Genomic DNA, 23,647 nt, shown 5'->3' with positions numbered 1-23,647 from the left:
TGTAAAAGTTACAGCCCAACCCTCCATTAATCTTGCTGGGGCAGCCATGAGATGAGAAAAGTAATCAAGAATCAGGCTTCCAATACGAGAAAACTAAGTTATGGGTAACGGCAGACACAAACCAAATTTTAAAACCGGATCAAGAATGGTTTTGTGAAGTTCTCTGGTTTCCTCTAGGCTCAGCAACAAATACCTTTCTGAGAAAAGCACAGCTCCACACACGGGGCTGTGCGGCCAGCAGACGTTCAAGCGCAGTCTGGCTGCGATGTCCTTTATGCTGTCCAACATCTTCCAAGTTTTCTGCGATGGACAAATGGCAGGATGCAAATGGTCCCCTCCTGTACCTGACTCAAAAATGCATTAAAAGAACTTCTCATTGAAAAGACTCAACTTAGAACCAAAACAAATCAGAATGGCCTACCCATTCAATATGCAAAAAAAAGGGGGAATTGGGTATCAAGCAAAAATCCACATTCTTGGGCATAAACTGAGTGGGCCGTGACTTCCTATCAGCTGGCCAGAGACATCTTCCTGATGCACTCTGGGCAGAGTTCTATTCCTCTTCTAGCTCTCCACTGTCTGTTTTCCTCTCCTGTTAAAAGCCATAGGTTACAGGTAACTCTCTTGAGTGCATGACCCTAACTCCTAGGTGACTTCTAACAGCAAAGGGACACAATTGCTTTTTAAAACAAAATATTGAATTTCCTCTTTTCATTTGACTGATAGGTGAGTCTTGCCATTCCCTGTCCCCCGCCAAGGTCACATGAAAATGCAACCCCTCCCCGCTCCTGCCCGCCAAAAAACTCCCGAGTCGAGTTGCCTGGAGACTGAACTAGAGCTAAAATTAGCAGCTGCCTCCTTCTCTGGGCAAGAGTGGGCAGCAGCCGGAGCGTAGCAGCCACCACAGGAGAACAAAGGCGGGCAGAGGCACGTGGGCATGGCATGTAGCTCAGGCTGGCCCCAGGGACACGGGCTCTGGGGCCTGGGGTCAGCAGGACACCGGGAAGCTCCCACATGGAGCTGGCTCAGCCCTACCTGCCCTCCCAGGAAGCCTTGGCCTGCCAGCCCAAGGTGGGAGAGAAGCAGGGGTAAGGGCAGTGACAGAGGCTGTCAGACACTTGTTTCTATCTGCTGCTTCCCGTAGAATCAGTCACTGGCGACAAAAGGATCCAAAGGCAGTGACGGGCATACAGGCAGGGGGTGGCTGGAAGTCTTTAACAAGCAGCTTATTGGTGAAGGACTGGAGGGTCCCTGGGGGTCCATATTTCTGCTCTCCCACCTTTCCCACTTGCATCACCACTCTATGAAGGGACGGGCATCACCCAGGTAACACAGGCGCCCTCTGTGTTTTCCTGGTTCTGCAGCTCCTTGGGACCCTCACTGGGCCTCCCCTAGCTCTAGGGTGGCCACAGGACATTGGTGTGACTGGGGATGTGATTACTCCTGCCATTACTCCACGTGTTGGGACCTCAGTCCCCTGGCCCTGTCCAGATGGCACAGCTGAGTCTACCCACTACAGTGTGGAACTGCAATACCACAAAGGGGAGTCTCGGACCCTTTAGCTGCTGGACTCACACTCTGACTGCGTTTCTTAAAGTGGAGAAGCAGCCAGTACCTTGTCCCACCTCCACCTTCCCACCCCACGCAACAGAAAGTCCCCTATGTGGGCTTCCTAGGACTTCCACACAGAAGACCCCAAAATGTAGTTGGCACAGTGGGGTAGCAGCTAAGACCACCATCTACAGTACCGGCATCCCATTTGGGTGCCAGTTCCAGTCCCAGCTGCTCCACTTCCAATCCAGCTCCCTGCTAACGTGCCTGGGAAAGCAACAGCAGATGGCCATGTCCTTGGACCCCTGCACCCAACTGAAGAGCCTGGCTTTGGCCTGGCCCAGCCCTGGGTGTTGCCACCACTTGAGGAGTGAAACAGCAGAAGACCTCTCTCTGTCTCTGCCACACCCTCTTTCTAACTCTGACTTTCAAATAAATACATCAATCTTTAAAAAAAAAAAAATTTAAAAAGACAGCAGAGCCGCTCGGAGTTTTGGAGCCAGAGTGAGAGGCTGAGGTGTGGGCAGGCCCAGGCTCCCTCGCAGGGCAGCCCCTTCTGTCCTATGCCAGCCTCTGGGTGGCCCCAGGACTTCCTGGACGCTCCAGACCCTGCCTCCATCGTCACACGGCTCTTCCCCGCCATGACTGCCCATCATCTCTGGGAGTGTCTGCTGTTAAATTTCCCCTTTGTATAAGGACACCAGTCACATTGGATTAGGGCCCACCCTAAGGCCCTCATTTTAACTTGTCACCTGAGGAAAACCCTACTTCCAAATGAGGCCACATTTTGAGGTGCTGGGGTGAGGACTTCAACACAATTCACCCCATCATGGCCCCTCTGCCATGCTTTACCCTTCTGGGGGTTTCCTTTGCAAAGAACACTCCACAGAGCAGGTGACGGGCTCAAGGCAGCAGCTGACAGGCTGCAAGAAGCCTAAGTCAGTGCAGAGAAAACCCGTCCAGATGAGGCTCCACTGCCTGGCGATGTGACCCTCGGACCCCCTGAGCAGTCCCATGTGACACTGAACAGATGCTGAGCACACAAAATTCATTCTCCCCTGACTTTAAGACACAGAGTTATGTTTCTCTACAGTTTCCCTCCCATTCGCGGAACAGTCACTGAAAAATTTGAGTGCCTTAATTATACCCAAGAGAGGTGACCACAATGCCCGACAGAATTCCTGAGGCAAGGACAAGTCCCTCTGGATCCCTCTTTCTGGTCTTTACTGCAAACAGAAGAGACACTAGCAGCTCACGTCGCTGCCTCCGGCCACCCCTGCAGCACTGCCTGGCATAGGACGTCACGGCCACGGGCTTTGAGCCCCACGGCAGCCACCGGGAGGTCATTTTGTTTCTCTGGGCATTCAAACAGCAGGGCAAAACAAGGTGACCTCCACAATCCTCTGTTTTCTTGAGCTACATAAGGGTGATTTTTTTTTTTTTAATTTTTAATTTTTTTATTTTTTTGACAGGTAGAATGGACAGTAGAGAGAGACAGAGAGAAAGGTCTTCCCTTTTTTGCCGTTGGTTCACCCTCCAATGGCCGCCGCGGTAGGCACGCTGTGGCCGGCGCACCGCGCTGATCCGATGGCAGGAGCCAGGTGCTTCTCCTGGTCTCCCATGGGGTGCAGGGCCCAAGCACTTGGGCCTTCCTCCACTGCACTCCCAGGCCACAGCAGAGAGCTGGCCTGGAAGAGGGGCAACCGGGACAGGATCGGTGCCCCGACCGGGACTAGAACCCGCTGTGCCGGCGCCGCAAGGCGGAGGATTAACCTGTTAAGCCACGGCGCCGGCCTTACATAAGGGTGATTTTATTAGAAGCAAGGCTTATGAGCGACACAACCCAATGTCTCAGTAAACCCAAGGAGAAAGTTCAACACCCTGTGCACCTGCCAGGGGAGTGAGACACCCGCCTCCCCCTCCCCCCACACACATCGACTGAGCAGGCTCAGGATAAAACAACTGTAGGGATGCAGACCAGCCAGCAGTGAACTTGGCTTGCAGGCTGCGGGCTAGGCTGTCGACCCCAGGAACCATGCGTCCTGATTCTTGTCACCCTCCCAGTGCCCTGCAGAGACGGAGTAAGGATCAGAACAAAGTGTGTATCACAGTCTCTCTGACAGTGACACCAGGGATGGTTGGCAGTACAAACAGAGGGGCCTGTTCTGAGTTAGGCCTACCGAGCAGGGAGGGAAGAGTGGAACGATATAAAGAACCTGGCGGTTGGAGTCCATAGGCTTGTTGTCATATCATTCTGGACAAGTTTGCTCACCTCTCTGAGCCGCACAGGGATTAGGCATACTTTGATGACGTCTGCCCAAGCTGTCTCACAAGGCTGTGGAGATTGACTAACCAAATGGGAAATTACTTTTAAAAAAAAAGATTTATTTACTTGAAAGGCAGCATTATAGGGAGAGAAGGAGAGACTGAACTTTCATCTGCTGATTCACTCCCCAGATGGCCACACAGACATGGCTGGGCCTGGCCAAAGCCAGGAGCTTCATCTGGGTCTTCCACATGGGCAGCAGGGGTCCAGACACTTGGCCCTCGTTGCTGCTTTTCCCAGCCCATTAGCAGGGAGGTGAATTGGAAAAGGAGCAACCCAGACATGAACTGGTACCCATATGGTACGCCAGCTTCACAGGTAGTAGCTCTACCCACTATGCCACAATGCCAGCCCCAGGGAAGTCACTTAATAAATAAAGAGTTTTTTTTTTTTTAAAAAAAAATAGGGGATGCTACTAAGGGGCATTAAATTATATACCATTAGAGGAGTCAGGAAAATCTCAATGCCAAGTCGAGACATCTATGCAAAGTGAAGCAAGAGCACAGTTGGTGGACAGCTGGGGCTCTGGCTGGCCTTGCAGCCTATGCAGAATTTCACTTGGTCAGGCTGGACCAGAGGCAAGCTCCTTTAAGCTAGCTCAGCCTGAGGTCCCAAGGTCCCATATTTTATGTATGAATCACACACAGCACACATGCACACACATAAGAGTGTCTTTGATCATGTCACTGCCCTGGGTAGAACTGACATAGGCCTAAACTACAAGACCATCTCTTGACCTTCCCTAACCAAAACAACATAGAAGTCCAATTTACCATGTGGGGAGGCGAGAAAGTCTCTAGAGGGAGAAGGAGAGATGGCCAGAACAGAGAGAGTAAGGAGAGAGAACCAAATGGGGCCAGCTTCATGGGAGTCACCTACGCCTGGTGACTTGCTCATGGAGACAAAGGCACACTCGTGTGCAGCTCCTCCGCCTCCTCCCCGGGCACAGACTGCATCAAGTGAGCACATCCTGCACTCCTACCTGTGTCAACACCCTTCGCACCGTGACTCTGAGGCTCCTTCCATCAGGGGATGGAGTCAGTCTCCCCTGCCCTCGAGCTTGGGCTGCCCTGTGGCATGCTTCGGCCACGACAAGGCTGCAGAAGTAACAGCGGCGCCAGTTCTGAGATGTTACAAGATTTTCTTGGTGGGTCCAACATAAGCACACAGGTCCTTCCAATCGAGACGTAGGAGGGGCCAGAGTAAGATAAAGAGGATGTGGTGACAGAAGCAGAGTAGCAGGGAGAACGAGATTTGAAGATGCTCCCCTGCTGGCTTTGCAGATGGAGCCGAGGGAAGCCAAACTCCGGAGGCCGGAAATGGCAAAGAAACAGATTTTCCCCAAGAGTCCACAGAAGGAACAGCTGCCAACACCTTGACTGCAGCTCAGGGAGACTCATTTCAGACTTCTGGCCTCTCTGTTCCATGAAAGAATATTCCACGTACTCCACAGAGGAGTAAATGCACATGGTCTTAAGCTGTTCAAGCGTGCAATCATGTTACAGTGGCCATGGGACACTACGTGTGTGATAACTCAGAGCGAGTGGTCAGTCCCCAGGGCGCCTGAGAAAGAAACTCAACAGCGGGCCCTGCTACCCAGAAGATTTTCCTGCCAGGGCTGAGACACCGCACGCCAGCAACTCTTGCTAGATGTATCCTTCTGCTACAGGAACGTTACTGAGTCCTTTATGGAGTATTCCTAATTTCTAACACTTTTTAGAATGTTCAATAGTGAAAGGCGAAAGATTTATATAATCTGAAAAGAAACACTCCCTGGAATATAGTCAAAGAGAATGAAATCAGCATACAAAAAATTACCTGACCTCCCGTGTTTACAGCAGCTCCATTCCAAATAGCTAAGACATGAAATGTACCTAGATGACCGCCGGCTGATGACTAGGTAAAGGAAACGTGGCGTACACACAGGATGGAGCACTACTCAGCCACAAAAAGGAGTGAAATCTTGACATTTGCAACAAAATGGATGCAACTGGAGAACATTATGCTAAGTGAAATAAGCCACACTCAAAGACAAAAATCATGTTGTCTCTTATTTGTAGTAGTTACTATACAGACTATGAAAATTGTGTGGGTAGCATATCATTTGGTACATCAAGAGTGTTTCACTGGGGCCGGTGCTGCGGCACAGCGGGTTAAAACCCTGGCCTGCAGCACCGGAATCCCATATGGGGCGCTGGTTCTAGTCCCAGCTGCTCCTCTTCCGATGCAGCTCTCTGCTATGGCCTGAGATAGCAGAAGATAGCCCAGGTCCTTGGGGCCCTGCACCCATGTGGGAGACCCAGAATAAGCTCCTGATCGGTGCAGCTCCAGCTGTTGCGGCCAACTGGGGAGTGAACCAGTGGATGGAAAACCTCTCTCTCTCTCTCTTTCTCTCTGCCTCTCCTCTGTGTAACTCTGACTTTCAAATAAAATAAATAAATCTTTAAAAAAAAGAGCGCTTCACTGAATCATTCCATGTGAATGACAATATACTCATTTCACACATTGCAAACAAAGAAATGGGGAACAGTGAGGACTTTTGGGGTACTAGTAGTATTTTGTTCTTAATTTAGCCACTGATTATAAGTGTGATCAGATGACAAAAACTCATTTATTTGTACACATATGTGCATTTCTTGGTATTTATAGTATATTTCAATACATTTTTTAAAATGTTCAATAGTGATTTAAGAGACCAATAAAAATAATCTTCTGGTCACTGGTGCATGGGATAGAAATGAGAACAAGGTTACCATTTCACACTTCCTCCTATCTTCAGCTTCCAGTCCCAGAAGCAAGGGGCAGTGGGCTGGGGGTCCCCTTTGTATGCCCAGCTGGCCTCTCACTGGCATGGCAGGTGCTGAACTGGTTCTGTACTCACTAGTACAAAGCAGTAATAGTAACTGCAATAAGCAGTCAAATGAATTAGTAACATAGATGCTAGGATGTGTGGTGCATGTCAGAAAACACACATGTCCTGTAGTCCCAAGTACTCTGCCAACTTGTACCTTAGAGCGGAGATGAATCAGGCTGCAGCCACATCACTGGCTACGCAGCTCCGCTAGGCATAGTTCAGTTAGAGAATAAAGGAGACTTATTTACATTTATGCTCTGGTTTGACCTTGATGTTTATTACTCTATGTATAATAGGTTTCTAAGTCTATCAGTCTATCTATAATAGGCTTCTAAACCCATCAGTCCGCAGATTCACAACTGGGGAGCAGGTAAAATATGGTTCAATCAGAGATCCATGGTAAGTGGACGTGAAGAGATTTCAGATATTACATGCTCATAAATCCTAAAATACAACATGAATTCATTTGTATTTGAGTAACTGCATCGAAGCTACACTGGTTTTACTGGATTTTCTATTTAAGGAATCTTTAAAATGTTCCCACAGTCCACCAAACTCTTTTCAAAATGAATCATGGAAACTCCCAATTAGCAGGAAAAAGTTTCACATAACCTCCGAGAAAATGAGGTTTCAACACACTCTGGTGGGAAGCCCTTTCTAGAAGTTTTAAAAATCCCGTCAGCTGTAACACGACCCAAGGGCACTGGTGACCTGCCCTGAAATACTTTTAGGAAAACTGACGAACCAGACACCTGCGCAACCAACCACGTGGCATGGCAGAAACAAAGGCCTCCAAACGTCTTGAAATTGACATTCCAGAAATGGATGAATGTGTTCCCATGGATAAACACACGTATCGCTTAACTACGTGTATGTATCAACCTCATCACTAGACTAATGTGTGCAAGGTTCCTGCTTCCCAAAACCTTCTAGAACATTCTGAGGATCCTGTGGAGAAGAAGAATCAAGGATTGCAATGGAAGCTCCATTTAAAGGCCCAGGGACTAGCACAGATGGCGAAATGAGGAACTCACCAAGGATGACCTGAGACACTGCTGCCCGCCCTCCGTCCATGCATCAGAAAAAAAATTTTCAGTGGCAAGAATTTAAGAAGATGTGAAGGGAATGAGTTTCTGTTTAACCACAGTCCTCCAGAATTTCCAGCGCAATACTCACTTCAGCTTTAAATAAGATGCCTGTCGAGAGCCACTGGAGTCGGGGGATGAAGAAACTTCTCAGACAAGTTGGTAATCAGGGAGAAAATATACTTTCTCCTCTCTCAGCTAGAAACAGCAAGCAAATTTGGGAGTGTAACCGTTCTGACCCGCGCAAGGAAATCACTAGCTCTTTGCTCACTGCAATGCAGAGGGAAGAGAGCCAATTGCTCTTGGCCTTGGCACAGGGCCACTCCAGGAGCTGGGTGTCGAGCAGGGGTTTTCCAAACTCAATCAGGTAACAGGAAGGGAAACACAGATGTGCATGGACATGTGCGTGTGTGTGTGTGTGTAAGTAAAATGAAGGGTCAAGCAGCAGGGTATGTGGTGAATGTCAGGCCTCCCCAGCCACTTTGAGAACCTGCAAAACCCTGGGTGTAGAATCCAGGGCCCTATCTCTTGGGAAACAATTGGTTCCATTTGAACCAAGTCCACGTCTCCCCCAGGAGCTTCAGCAGACAGATTTTTGAGAAAGAACACCATCCTGCACTCAGGTGAACATCACAAAGCCCTCACTGCTCTCAAGGCCACTGACGGCAACGTGTACCCATCTGCCCTAAATATCGCCCTGCTCCCTGTCCTGGTCCAGGCCTAGAGAGACAGCAAGGCCAGGACGCTGAGACCACACCTGGTTTATCGGAACCAGCCTGGCAGCTGTGGAGTCACAGCTCACTGACATCTTTGATTACAGAGCAGGATTCGCTGCTTATTGAAGGAATCAATGTACGCTTCAATGTCACGGATTCAAGGTAGACATGAGAAGACTCCTGCCCCTGAGAAGTACTTCTGAGCGCCAAGGGGCTAAGTCAGAAGCAACCTGTGCTGGTCTCTGCAGAGCAAGACGCTGCAGGGCCTCTCTCACAGCAGGCACATGGACCAAATCCCCAGCTACATCCCTCTCGGACCCATGGACCCAGCTAATTCTTCGCAGCTCAAAGCAAATTTACATCGCAAACATAAAGAGGAAAGCCAAAAACGCCTGCTCTCTGGAAGTAGCCTTACTTAGCACTACTTCCCCGACCTCCATGGTAGAGGTACTACGTGTGGACAAAAATGTTTTGTTCATGGCGCATCCCAGAGCCCTAGGTTTGCTGTTTGGTTTTACATCCATTGGCTGGCTCCTTCTATTAAACCTTGAAATATAAACACTGAGCTTAAACACCCTCCATTCTTCATAGATACATTTTCTTGCTCACTTCACAGCAATTTTCTCTGTGTTGGGGCAACAGGAGCTGACCACAAAGTCAAAGGAAGAGGCCGGAGACCCCAGGTTAGCAAAGCCTTGACCCATTCATCAGCATCTACATGTATGAGAGTGCTTCAAAAAGTTTATATAAAAATGGAATTGAGAGGCCGGCGCCGTGGCTCAATAGGCTAATCCTCCACCTTGCGGCACTGGCACACCGGGTTCTAGTCCTGGTTGGGGTGCTGCATTCTGTCCCAGTTGCCCCTCTTCCAGGCCAGCTCTCTGCTGTGGCCTGGGAAGGCAATGGAGGATGGCCCAAGTGCTTGGGCCCTGTACCCGCATGGGAGACCAGGAGAAGCACCTGGCTCCTGATAAGCACGATGCACCGGCTACAGCGGCCATTGGAGGGTGAACCAATGGCAAAAGGAAGACCTTTCTCTCTGTCTCTCTCTCTCTCTCTCTGTCCACTCTGCCTGTCAAAAAAAAATGCAATTGAGGATAAACTTCAAGGGAGGGTGTGTGGCCCAGTGGTTAAGAGGTTGCTTGGGATGTCTGCAGCCGCCATGCAATGCCTGGGCTCCAGTTCTGGCTCTGCCTCTGACTCAGTTTCCTGTTAGCTAATGCAGATCCTGGGAGGCAGCAGGTGATGGCTCAGTCCTACCCACATGGGTGAACTGGACTGATTTCCTGGCTGCTGGCTTTGGCCTGGTCCAGCCCCAGCTGTTGTGGCCATTTGGGGAATGAACTAGCACATGGGAACTCTCTCTCCCTTCCTCTTCCCTCCTCCCCCACCCTCCTCTCCTCTTGTCTTTCGATTCTGCTTCCAAATCTAGAAATTAAATAAATAAATTAAAAATTTTAAAGGAACGTGTGGAGGCAGGCATTTGGCCCACTGTCAGGATGCCAGTTAAGACGCCCATATTCCATACAGGACAACCTGGATTCCATATCTGGCTCCTGACTCCAGCTTCCTGCTAACGCAGACCCTAGAAGGCAGTAGTGAAGGCTCAAGTGGTTGGGACCCTGGCATTTATGTGGAGACCTGGATGGAGCTCCTGGCTCCTGGCTCCTGGCTCCTGGCTTCAGACCCAGCCCAGAGCCAGTATCTGCAGGCATCTGAGGAGTTAGCCAACTGACAGAAGCTCAGGCTATCTCTCTCCTCACTCCCTCAAATAATTTTTTAAAAAATTTATGATGACTTTTGTGTAAAGTATTTTGAAATCCATTCATACAAGGAGTCTTTAAAAAGTTTGTGGAAAATACATACTATGAAAAGACTATGCATATATTTCAATTATTTTTATACTAAATAAACTTTAAAGATTTATTTATTTATTTGAAAGGGAGGGGAGAGAGAAAGAGAAACACAAGAGAGCTTCCATCCACTGGTCCACTCTTGCAACGACTGGGGCTTGTCTAGGCCAAAGCTAGGAGCCCAGAACTCCATCAAGGTCTCCCACATGAGTGGCAGGCAATCAAGTACCTGGGCCATCTTCCACTCTTTCCCAGGTGCAGGAAGCTGGACAGGAAGTGGAGCATCCGGGACCTGAAGTGGTGCTCTAGGATGGAATGCCACTGTTGCAAGCTGTGGCTTAACCCACGGTGCCATGATGACAACCCCACAACCTATCTTTTAATTCCATTTTTTCCCATGAACTTTCTTTAGTCCCTTCATACAGGCCAACAACTCTTTCTCTGAAAGCTTTGGGGCCAGATGAATTTCCAAATTCGAGTTCCCGAGGTTTTATTTTAGGAAGCGTATGTGTGGACACCCCCAGCAGGGTCTGAGAAAGCATCCTCGGGACTTGGTAATCATTTTTGTACCAAAACCATGCATATTCATGTGCACCGCCTCTCAGATTAAACAAAGGAGTTATGAAATGAAATCTAGAGTTCTCAGGAGATTTGGCATCGTCTGGTTCACTTTTCTCCAAGAGACATCTGAACCCAGTCATTCAGGGACAAGGACCCACAGCAGAGAGCAGACAAACGGCACAGCTGCCGAGACCCCAGCAGGCACCCCCCGACTCGGGAGCTCCATGGGAGAGAGTGCTGGGACCCGAGCAGGCTCATCCGGAGGACGCCCACACTGAATAAGCCTTCCTTCCCAGACCAAGGTCTTGGAACGCAGATGAGAAACTGAATTGTGTGCGAAAGGGATTTCTATGGCGAAAAATCCCCGAGTTTCTTACTGAGCAGCCGGTGTTAATGACCCCCATACACCTGACTTCTATACACCTGCCAAATTCCTACTTGTCACTCCAATTCATAAGCTGCCTCCTCCATGCAGCCCACCTTCTGCAGAAAGCCAGCCACCCGTCTTGTGACCTGCAGCGTCACTCATACATGCGCAGGCCGGGTCTGCCACCCCATGTCCGTGTGCAGCGTCACTCATACGTGCGCAGGCCGGGTCTGCCACCCCATGTCCGTGTGCTGTTTTCACCACGTTTCCTCAGGACCTTGCAAGTAGCACACAATCTATTTGGCTAGCCAGAGCAAACCCGGAGCCCTCTCTCCTGGTGCCATGCCAACTCCAAGGCAGCATTTCCCTGTCACAGCGTTCTCGATATCACGCTAGGTTCTTTGGTGGGAGGCAAGGAAAATGGCAGACGCTGTCTTAGATCCTCTGAGCCCCACCACCCCCCGTCTTTATAAATGCACATGGTCTTTGCAGGAATTACCAGCTGAAATCTCTCTCAGAAAGCAAGATCAAAGAGGGACTGCTAGTGACAAGATTGACCCCTAACAGGGCCCTCTGTGGCCACTTTGAGCTTGGCTCACTCAAGCCTGCATGGTTGAGATCCATGAGCGGGCACTCTGGAAACATGCAGATATGTTGGGGTTATTCTAGTGTGAAAAGAGCTACAGGGAATGCATGTCTGGTTCCTTAGGGGCCTAGGTGTGGAGGCGACAGCCATCACAGCTTAGCAACATCTCCCAAAACCAAAGGGACAAGACCATGTTGCTGATCACGGATACAGAATGGGAATCTTTTCTTGTAAACCATAGTGAATTGGCTACAGCCATGCATGCTTCAATTAACCCCAAATCTCCTAATTCTCTGAAGAATATGATGTAACTCTTATTCCTAGCCCAAGAGGAAAAACGGTGACCACAAATAAATGACGATCATTTACTAATGCAACATTTTCACAGTTCCCACATACTCACCTGATACAGGTGCAGCTTTGCTGTGGATGTTGAGGCGATCTACTTACTGTATGTTAAACATAAGGTCAGCCACTAGTGTTCAGAAAAAGTACCCAAAGCCAACAGCTTGGGCAGCTCTGTGTCGCAGCAGGTTGAGCTGCTGTTTGGGACACCTGCATCCCGTATCGGAGTGCTGGTTCGAGTGCTGGCTGCTCTGCTTCCAACCCAGCTCCCTGCTAATGTGGTTAGGAAGCAACAGGGGAACACTCAAGTACGTGAGTCCCTACCTGCCACATGGGAGACCCGGATGGAGTTCCTAGCTCCTGGGGTCAGCCTGGCCCAGAGCTAGCTGTTGTGGTCAACTGGGGACTGAACTAGTGAATGGAAGCTCTCAATCTCTCTCTCGCTCTCGTTCTCTCTCTCTACACACACACACACACATATGGATATGGATATCTAAAGATATAAATATCTATATCTATAGAGATATTTACATACCTATATGTATATAGAGTGATATATACTGATTATATATATATATATGTATATCACTCTGCTTTGCTTTTTTTTGAAATTTTTTAAATTTTATTTATTTATTTGAGAGGTAGAGTTACAGACAGTGATACAAAGAGACAGAGAGAAAGGTCTTCCTTCTGCTGGTTCACTCCCCAGATGGTCGCAACAGCCAGAGCTCCGCCGATCCAAAGCCAGGAGCCAGGAGCTTCTTCTCTGTCTCCCATGCGGGTGCAGGGGCCCAAGCACTTGGGCCATCTTCTACTGCTTTCCCAGGCCACAGCAGAGAGCTGCATAGGAAGAGGGGCAGCCAGGACTAGAACTGGCGCCCATATGGGATGCTGGCGCCACAGGCGGAGGATTAACCTACTGTACCATGGTGCTGGCCCCCACTCTGCCTTTTGAATAAGTAAATATTTAAAAAATAAAACCAAGAGCTGTGGCAAACACACACCATGCCCAGAGCTTCGGGAGAACACATCTGTGAACAGAGCAAGGTTGTACATTACAGTATCCTGCAGGCTGGGGTTCACAGACCATAGGGAATACTAGGAAACATTTAAAGTTGGAAAGTGGGTAGAAGGAATGCAGAGTTTGGGAAAGCTGGGATCGGGTATTTCGATGTTAAATAAGTATCCCATGTGGCAGATCCATGGTCCATCAAACATAAGGAATGCCGAAAGCCATAGCTAACTATGGGAGCCTCTTCCTGGTTGGTACTCTTACAGGTCATGCATCAAGAACCTAGCACCGAGAGACTCCCCCAGATCCCACTCTCGTTACCAACAGCACACCGACCGCAAACAGCACTGTCAGGCCACATACCTTGTATGAAGATCCTATTCCAGTAGGTTTTCCCAACTTGGTTGCCCCCGAGAAATACCAGATTGAACAGGATCAGCATGGATGTGGAGCAAGAGGCCAGGGCAGCGTGGAAGCGGCGGCGAGCTTGCGGGGACAGGTACCGGGCCTGTGGGAACATGGCAGAAGGCGTCTCAAGGCAGGCAGAGGCCACCCTGTCCCCAGCCGAGGCAGCTCATTATCCAACAGCTCTCCAATGCCCATCCCTGCAACATGTCCGTTCTAGTCTGAGTGAAGAAGCACACACCTCAAAGCTGTGACTTCCTCCTGCCACAGTGAACTCCTCCCGACCCCCAGAACGCAAGCACTCAAGCTGGTTAAGACCAAGCGGCCCTCCTGACCCAGGGGTGATGCCTCCAAGTATTCTCTGCATGTGCATCTATAGGGACAAGAACTTGGAACTGCTCTCTGTGTTAACAAAATCTATAGCTCCACGTGTTGAGGTCAAGATCAGAGCGATCTTCTGAGCCAGTTAACTTGACCCTGAGACGCCAACCAGGAGGAATCCCCCAGCGAGGGTGCAGCAGAGACAGAGCAACGCGCTGCTGGGAGCAGAGATCTGAGCGCCCACCCCGGACAGCACACAGAGCATCGGAGCACGGCAGCGCATCAGAGGGCCTGCAGTACCCAAAGCTGGAGGGACGCTTCCTGGCGAACATGATCAAGAATTCTGCTTGTCCTTCCCCGCCCCTCAATGAGCTTTGTCTTCTCCTAACATTTCTTTGGGGATTTCATAAAGCCAACTGAGCCCTTAGTCCTGGGTGCTGGCTTTTCCCGGGGCCTCTCCTGAGCACGGTCATGGTGTTCCTCTGGGAGCGAGTGAGGGGGCCATCCTCCGAGATTGGAACGACAATCAGGTACGGCACAACAGCCAGCCAGGCAGCACCACAAGGCTCCAACAAACACCTTGGCCCAACTCAAAGGCAGAAAGGAGACGGAGCAGAGGTGTGTGGATGCTTCTAGAACATTCAGCCAGGCAGCACCACAGGGCTCCAGCAAACACCTTGGCCCAACTCAAAGGCAGAAAGGAGACGGAGCAGAGGGGTGTGGATGCTTCTAGAACATTCTCTAGAATCGCCACACCTCTGGGCTCACAGGCCTCCTCATTTCCACCGGGCTCCAATTACACAGAGAATTCTGAATGACCCAACAGCAGCAGTCTGTGCTACTGGTGACGCACAGGAAGGGCCGAACAAGAGAACTCTGCCCACCCCACCTGGACCACTGGCAGCTGCACTAGGAGCCCTGGTCAGTGTCCTTGTAAAGTAGGAAAACGAACCTGAGACACCTCTGTTCCTCTCCTGCCAGCCCAGGGTCTGCACCCTGTGCTCACACCCAGTTGTCCCCATGCGTCTCCCATCTGCCATTCCCTCCTCCGGCAGCATGCTGGAGCAAGCTTTTACTGTCACCAGGGTGGCCTCAAGGGCACACTGCAGAGGAGACACCGACTGAACTGCCCGCAGGGACAACAGTGTTCTAGAAAGCTCTCTGAGGATGCTGCCACGCCCCTGCCTAGAGGCCCCCAGACGAGATGACCTCTGATCTCCCCCTTGCTCCAGGAGGCCACCACCAGCACGCACATACGCACAGGCGCTGTCAGCCAGGAGCAGACGTGCAGCCACAACCTAGTGTACAGATGGTAATGAGCGTGAAACGGGGCAGAAGCAGGCTGCTATTCTGCCTCCTCCCCTCTGAGACCAGGAGACTCCTCTCCCAGCTTCCGCATTTTAAAGCAGGGGAAGACAGCTCTGGGCATGATTGACTCCATTAGCAGTGACTCGGGAGGCAGAGTGAGACAAAGCTGGGGTGTTGGGAAGAAAGAGTCTTGAATAATAAGTCAAATAAATATGAATTGTCTTAATTGGCATAAATGTGCCCCATTGATTCTCTCCAGGTACAGGAGCCGCTGGTAACGCATTTGATTTCTTTTCTCAATGAGTACTTTTCAGCTATTTGCAAGGCAGAAAGACGGGGAGAAAGAGTTCAAAATCTTCCATCCACTTGTTCACCCCCCTAAATGCCCACGACAGCCGAGGCTGGGCCAGGCTGAAGCCAGGAGCCCAGGACTCCACCCAAGTACCTGAGCCATCCTCTACTGCCTCCCAGGACGCACTGTAGGAAGCAGAGGGACGAGGACTTGAACCAGCATTCCAATATGAGATGTGGCCCTTGCAAGTCATGGCTTAAACTGCTATGCCACAATGCCCACCCCCACACTTGATGTCTAAGGGACTCGATGCCTCAGATACTTTGCCACTTCTGTTCCAACCCCAGTCTCTCCCACCCTCACGTCCTCCAAGGAGCCCCCGAAAGGCCAGAGTGAGCTTTTCTTCGGTAACATCGGCTACAGAGGACACACGGCTTGGTGAAGCTCAGAGTGGTTCTCCTTTTACGGGAAATGATTACAGTTTTCAAATAATCAACAGAGACACGCCGAGAGAGGAAGGCTGTCTTTCCGAGGGGTTGCTAAGCAGGCCTGGCACTGTTACCTGGTCTAGGGAAAGGCCAGGCCACAGGAGGCAGAGGAGGGGACAATGGGCACAGCAAGGGAGGAGGGAAGGGAGGGCGAGTGTGGCCTCGTGCTTTGCTCCCCCAGAGCTTCCTGGGGTCCTGTGAGTGCCCAGTACCTCTCTCAGCCACAGCACTCAATAAATCCCTATTTCTCCTTGGGGGAAAAAAAAAGAGTCAAAATGACTGTAACTACTGAGGCTCTCATCTGGAGACAACAGGGGGGACATCCAAAATCTGGAACCGCTGACTCCTATTCCATCTCTAGAAAGTTTTCTCTTAATAAACATGGATGTTAAAGAAGCAGGGTAAGTGAGTGGGAGACAAAATATATGATGTTCAAGAAAATCCAAAAACCTAATTTTTAACTCAGAGCCCTATCCTTTGTGAAAGCTAGCCATGCCAACGAGCAATGAAATGGACGGGGCACTGTTTTTCATTGTGAATCAATGGGAGGACAGAATGCTGGGTCTCTGGTTAGTCCTCAGGAGAGCAACACAGGCATCCTCCTGCCTCCATGGGCACGTGGTCCAAGACCCTCAGTGGCAGGTGCCTGAAACCCCAGGCACAGAACCCTACTTAGTAGGTTTTCTCCTGGACATACACACCTATGGTAAAGCTTAACTTATGAACTGGACACAGAGATGAACAACTAGTGATCAGTAGAACCCCTGGAACAAGACGCTGTGACAACAGTTCCGTGGAACACCTTGTACTCATCTGCCTTCTCGGGATGACCCAACGCCTGTGTGACCAGCTGCAGTGTCGTGACTGCCCTAGGCTCTGTTGTGGCATTGGGCTACTGCACGAGGGCCACCTGGACATCAGGACAGCTCCTCTAGTGAGCACATAGTGTCCTCGGTGTGGACACGCTGGACAGAGCAGAGGTCCACAGCCCTGGCAGGATGGAGTGGGGCTGTGTGAGATCTCATCAGGAAAACATGCAGTTTACACCTTATGGATTGTTTATTTCTGGAATTTTCCAGGTGATGTTTTTGGACCCAAGTTGACCATGGGTGACTGGATAGAGCAGGACTACGGTAATTAACAGCCAGAGGGATGTGAGTCTCGGCTGCAACCTGTCTCCTGCTGGGCTCCCTAAGCACATTATGAAAGGTGACAGTTTCACCCTAGGGGTCTCTACCTTGGGGACCACCTGGCCACAGCCAGGGCTTTACGGGAACTCCGGAGGGGTCCTAGGAGGAAAGAGCCCTTTGCACCAGGCTGGAGGGCACATGATCTCAAGCCAGCAGCCCCATCAACAAATGCAACTTCTCAAAGGCCCCCTTTGCAAGCTGTTTTGTCTATACTCTCCCCAGACGCCCAATAGCAATTACCCCTTTCGCAATGATGCTGCTCGTGTGGGAGAACCATGCTGCAAGCTATGACCCACCTGCTCGGCTCAGGGGCTTGGCGAGAGAACTCAGGGTGAAGACATGGAAACTAACTGCAGGAAATACCAGAGCCCAGGGAAGAACCACCAGATAGGAAAATGAAAAATGCCTATCTGCACAGATCAGGCAAAAAATGATTGATAAACAGAATTCCAACCTCATTATCACCGATTTCTCAGGATTAAAAGCGGCTCAGGTCTGGCTGTGGTCTCCTCCTGAGGATAGATGGGTCTGTGGCAATCTGATACCGTGGCAGCAACCGGGCGGGAGTGGCACCACTGCCCAGGGGGTGTTTGCAAAGTTGCTGGGCATTTCTGGTAGTCTTAGTAATGCAGGGGCATTGCGGAGTGGGGGCAGGGGGAGCAGGGGCCATGATAGCAAACACACTGCGTGGCACAGGACAGAAATGTCCCTCCCCAAAGGTCAATGGGTAGAGTGTCTCCTCCCACCTTTATCACAGAGCAGAGCCGCTGCTGGGTCTGTGGGGGTACAGGGGGCAACGCCAGAGCCCAGCCCCCTTCCCTGTGGGGCAGGAAAGCCACCTCCAGGCACCCCTGCAGAGCAAGGCACCTTCTCTCCAGCCCCACTACCCGGCTTCTAATTTGAGAGTGAGGAGGAGCTGCCTGTGCCCTAGACAGGCAAGGAGCAGTCGCCAGCTCCAAGCCTCCTCACCCACTACCCTTGACACTCAGAGGAAAGAGGAAGAATGGGAGGCTGGGCACATCAGGAGACTCTCTCCACCCGTGCAGGGGGGATGGGCTCTGCCCTTGGCCTGGGGGCTGGGGCAGTTTCTCTCCACTCCAGCACCGACATCACCTGCTCTTACAGGTCCAAGGCCAGGTACGGGACTTTGGGCCTGGATAGAGCAAGCCGCTCAGAACACATAGACATGCGGCTCTGGGACTCTGCCCGTGACGGAGGAACAGATGGGACCTGGGAATGTCACAGCAGCCTAGTGGTGGCTTTAGGCTTCCCTCTGTGACACTGCCTCCCGCAGGTGCGGAATGTAACGGAAGCCAGTGAAACTCTGCAGCCGAACTACACTTCCATCAGAGGAGCTTATACCTCCTTCTGGGAGGTGTCCTCGGTTCCCGTTTATTCCCATCTCCATGGCAACTCCTCCCTCGATTCCAGTTAACATCCTGTCCCTGGAAATCATGAGATCGGCTGGGGCAGAGCAGCCGGGGCCTGAGGGTGTGGGCTGGGGAATCTGGGTCAGAGTGGAGGCAGGGAGGCAGATGGTACAGTGGGGCTGGAGGCTCAAACTTGGAGGGCTCCCGGCTCATCCATAGAGGAGCTGCACGAGGGGCCGCGATGGGAGGAGGGGGACAGGCTGAGATCTAGGAGGGGGCAGATGGCTGGGGGAACGGCTGCTGGAAACCGTGACAAAGGCTTGGCAAGGGGGGCCCTGATGCTGTTTATTTTTAAGTGGGGGAGAAGCTAAAAACAGAAACTGGGTGGGTTTGAGCAGCTGGACACAGTTCTTCCATATAATCACTGAAGCTTTTCATTTTCTAATAAAAATGCTAACGGGAGGGTAAGAGGAGAGGAACCAGGAAGCAGCAAAGGAGGAGGGCATACCACATGGCTGTCGTGATGAGGCTGAAGAGAACAACCAAAACCATTCTGGTTCCTGGGAAAGAGAGCGGTGGCCAGACGGGAGCTGTCAAGGTCAGGGAGACTGGGACCCCAAGGTCATTCCAGGTCCGCCTGGCCCTCCTCTATACCAACCACTAGCACACCATTCCCCGGCTACTTCCCGAAACACGTGGGCCATTTTCAGTGGGAAGTCTGTGTCCCAGTCTCCCAAGCGGGTGCAGGGGCCCAAGCACTTGGGCTCCCTCGTGTTCCTACCAACACAGTGAATTCCTAAAGCATGGGGCAGGGCCGACTGACCCAAGCACAAAATCTCCCCCCACACCCAAATAAGTTACAGAATCTTCCTGGGTTCCTTAACGTTCCATGCATCCTGTATTCAGCCCAAAGGAACAGATGGAGACACTCGAAAGCAATGTCTCCTTCCTTCTATGACGTGTACAGTCCCTGATTTATTATGGATTCACTTAGGATTTTTCAACTTGACTGCAGTGGGAAGGCAACACGCATTGAGTAGAGCCATATGCTGGGTTTTGAAGTTTGGTCTTCCCCTGGACTGGTGATGGTCAGAACAATCCTCTCTCATGACGCTGGGCAGAACAGGGACCCAGCTCCCAGATCAGTACCACCTTACTCTCACTCCACCATGCACTATGTCACTAAGCTCGAATCTTCAGCACATTAGGTGTATTGAATGTATTTTCAACTTACGACATTTTCAACTTACAATGGGTTGGGGGGGGCAAACCCCATCGTAAGTGGAGGAGCATCTGTTCAGAGCTTTAAGAAATATCTGATAAAGGCAGTTAGGCTTTTCAGTCTCTGCGACTGAGAGCCAAGAAATGCATGCTCTTACGACACAACCAGCGATGAAGGGAAAACCAGTTCTGCTTGACCGGACGATTTGCCAGCCTCCAAGTTTGCACAGCGAACTGCACTGACCACGATTTAGCATCCAAATCCATGTGAGATTAAAGGTATTTCAGAGCCCTTTCTAACAACGAAGGAACAGACCGGCTCTCAGCCCGGAGACCTTGAGCCATGTTTCAGGTGCTCACAGCACTGCCTTCCCTGCATACTTCTCCTTCCACTGCCAGTCTCACCTCCAGTCTGCATGGCTCCGCTCTGGATTTTGCAGTCCTCAGCCTCTCCTCTCTAGTTCATCAAGCATGTCCTGTCTCTCACTATGCATAGTACTCCACTGCCTGCTTCTTCAGTAAAATGCAAACGGGGAAGGTGTTTTAAATTGCATTCCATTTCCCTTTCCAATTATAACCCCCACTCCTGTTTACACAGCTCTGTTTGCTCCGCCACAGACCTGGCCTGGACTTCCACACCCCTGGGCCTTTGCATGGCTGTTCTCTCCAATTTCGCCCTCCTCCTCCTTGCTTTAAACGTTAGTATGGTATCAGCAAAGAACCACCGCTTTGGACCAGCCCAACATGGGCAGGAAAGCCACCTTCCTGGTGGCTTCTGGTCCTGGCTTTCTACCTTTAAATTGCGTTGCCCAGGGCAAGATTAGGTTCTTCATCCACCCAGTTCATGGTTAATATTTGATAAACGTAAGTCCTTCTAACCCTGGCAAGTGGCAGTCACACATTTGTATGCTTCTCGGACATAGAGCATCAACATAGACACTTCGGATAACTACAATTTGTGACACCAAAAACTTCACTGTGTGCAGAGCATCACTAATAAAGTAAAAAAAATTCATATTTTACACATAAGAAAGTTGCAGGGCAGAGAGCTTAAGACACTGACCTCAGATTATATATACTGTAAGTACAGAGAAGGGATTCACAAGTTTCGCTAGGTTTGTATCTTCACTCATACCACATCCATGAAGCAGTGTGTGCTCTCCTCCTCTGAATTGAAACTTTTAAGGTCTTTGCATCTGTGGTGTCAGCTACAAAGCAGATTTTCAAGAAATGTGGGTCCAAAAAATACTTCCTACATGTGTTATGCTAACAATCGTTGGTAGACACCCACCAAGGGTTAATTTCAGGAGCTCACTATTTTCAAGAACACACAGCATGGCCGGCACGTGGCTCAATGGGCTAATCCTCCGTCTGTGGCACCGACACCCCAGGTTCTAGTCCCGGTTGGGGCACCAGATTCTGTCCTGCTTGCCCCTCTACCAGGCCAGCTCTCTGCTGTGGCCCGGGAAGGCAGTGGAGGATGGCCCAAGTTCTTGGGCTCTGCACCTGCATGAGCGACCAGGAGAAGCACCTGGCTTCTGGCTTCGGATCAGTGTGGTGCGCCGGCCACAGCGCGCTGGCCGCGGCAGCCATTGGAGGGTGAACCAACGGCAAAGGAAGACCTTTCTCTCTGTCTCTCTCACTGTCCACTCTGCCTGTCAAAAAAAAAAAAAAAAACAGCTGACAGTAATATTGGAATATTAAAAAGTAAGTGGTGGGCCGACGCCATGGCTCACTTGGTTAATCCTCCACCTGCAGTGCCAGCATCCCATATGGGTGCCAGGTTCTAGTCCCAGTTGCTCCTCTTCCAGTCCAGCTCTCTGCTGTGGCCCAGGAAGGCAGTGGAAGATGGCCCAAGTGCTTGGGCCCCTGCACCCGCTTCAGATTGGCACAGTGCTGGCTGTAGCAGCCATTTCCGGAGTGAAGCAACGGAAGGAAGACCTTTCTCTCTGTCTCTCTCATTGTCTATAACTCTACCTGTCAAATAAATAAATTTAAAAAACAAGTAAGTGGTATCCATAGCTGCAGTAAGAGGCTCACCCTATTCCCCCATAAAATGACTTCAAACAGAACAAAAGAATTTAGGATATCACAATAAAATCAATAGGACCTGAGTAGGCTGGGGACATATTGGTCAAAGCATACAAGGTTTAAGTTAGGAAACAAGTTCAAGAGATCTATTATACAACTTGGTGACTACAGCCTATTACAATATATTGCATTCTTTAAAATCACTAAGAAAGTAGATTTTATGTGAGATTTCTAACTGATTTTAAAATGAGATTTCTCACTACAGAAAACAGTATTGTGGTAATAGATGTTAAGTAGCTCAGTTTAGTCATCTCAAAAAGTAAAAATATTAGAAAATATCATGTTTCACATAATAAGTATATAAAATTTTTATTTTTCAATTTTACACTGAAATTACAAAACACTGCTTGGAAAACATAATAAAAAGACATCCCATGTTCATGGATTGGAGGATTTAATATTGTTTAAATGATAACATTACCCAAAGTTATTTATAAATTTGAGGCAATCCCAATAATATTCTTCACAGAAATGGAAAAACTTCTTAAAATTCATATGAATTCTCAAAGGATCCCAAACTGCCAAAACAATCTTATAAAAGAAAAAGTTTGGAAGACTCAAACTTTCTGATTTCAAATTTATCATACAGTTAAAATAATCAAAACAAAGTGGTACTGGTAGACAAATAATAGACCAAAAAAATATATATGCCCAATGGAATACAAAAGACATGCCAGCCAAAAACTCTCATAGTTGAGTTTGAACAAGGATAAATGATTTCTAAGAAGAATGCCAAGAGAATTTAATGAGGAAAGAATAATCTTTTTAACAAGAGAAAATCCACAAGCACAATAATAAACTTGAACCTTTACCTTGCACTATGTACAAAAATTAACTCAGAAAGAGATCAAACATCTAAACACACAAACTAAAACCATGAAATACTTAAGAGAACATAGGGGAAATCTTCATGACATTGGATTTGCAATAATTTTTTGATATGACACCAATAACACAAACAGCAAAAGTAAAAATAGCTGAATTGGACTTTGTCAAAATTAAAAACTTTTGTGCATTTAACAACAATATCAACAGAATCAAAAGACAATTCAGGAAAGGGGAAAAAAAAAGTTTGTAATCACATACCCATAAGGGATTAATATCCAGAATGTATAAAGAACGTCTACAATTCAACAGAAAACCCAAATGACCCAAATAAAAAGTGGGCAGAAAGCTTTAATAAGCATTTATCCAAAGAGGTTATATTGGAGAACAAAAAGTGCAAACAAGATGTTCAACACTCATATTAATCATAAGAGAAATATAAATCAAAGTGAGAAGCTGTCACTTCTAAGATGGCTCCAATTTAAAAAATAGAAAACAAATGTGACTAAGAACGTGGAAAAACTGGAATATTTGTGCATTGCTGGTAAGACTGTAAAATGGTGAAGCCACTACGGATAATAGTGTAGCAGCTGGACTCCTAGCCTCCAAGACTCTAAGAAATAAATTTCTGTTCTGTATAAATTGTTCACTAGTCTCAGGTATTTGGTTCCAACAGCACAAACAAGCTAAGATAATGTTGACCCTATCCAAATTAAGCTGCACTTGAGTGAAAATCTGATAAATTCCAATGAAAATATCACAAAGAGTTTTGGGGAACTTCAGTTATAAGATTTATATGAAAAGTTAACATACAAAAACAGCCGATGCAGTTCTGAAAAAGAACCAGAGGGGCAGCAGCTTTCTCTACCAGGAGTCATGA

General features: G+C 49.2%; 1 protein-coding gene across 5 annotated transcripts in view; it reads right to left on the bottom strand.

Annotated features, from left to right (window-relative positions):
- The window catches only part of HHAT (hedgehog acyltransferase), a 310,399-nt gene that overhangs the window by 35,094 nt on the left and 251,658 nt on the right, over nt 1-23,647 (bottom strand). For 4 of the 5 annotated variants that reach the window (XM_062211312.1, XM_062211314.1, XM_062211315.1 and 1 more), the window contains one exon: nt 13,620-13,764. The exons of the other annotated variant lie outside the window; for it this stretch is intronic. In XM_062211312.1, the coding sequence (XP_062067296.1) occupies nt 13,620-13,764 (145 nt within the window). The remainder of the gene's footprint in view (nt 1-13,619; nt 13,765-23,647) is intronic. 5 annotated transcript variants of the gene reach the window in all.

This window comes from Lepus europaeus, chromosome 14, assembly GCF_033115175.1.
Source record: "Lepus europaeus isolate LE1 chromosome 14, mLepTim1.pri, whole genome shotgun sequence".
Taxonomy (NCBI): Eukaryota; Metazoa; Chordata; class Mammalia; order Lagomorpha; family Leporidae; genus Lepus; species Lepus europaeus.
Note: the sequence above shows the minus strand (reverse complement) of the source record. Positions and strands in the feature narration are given on the sequence as shown.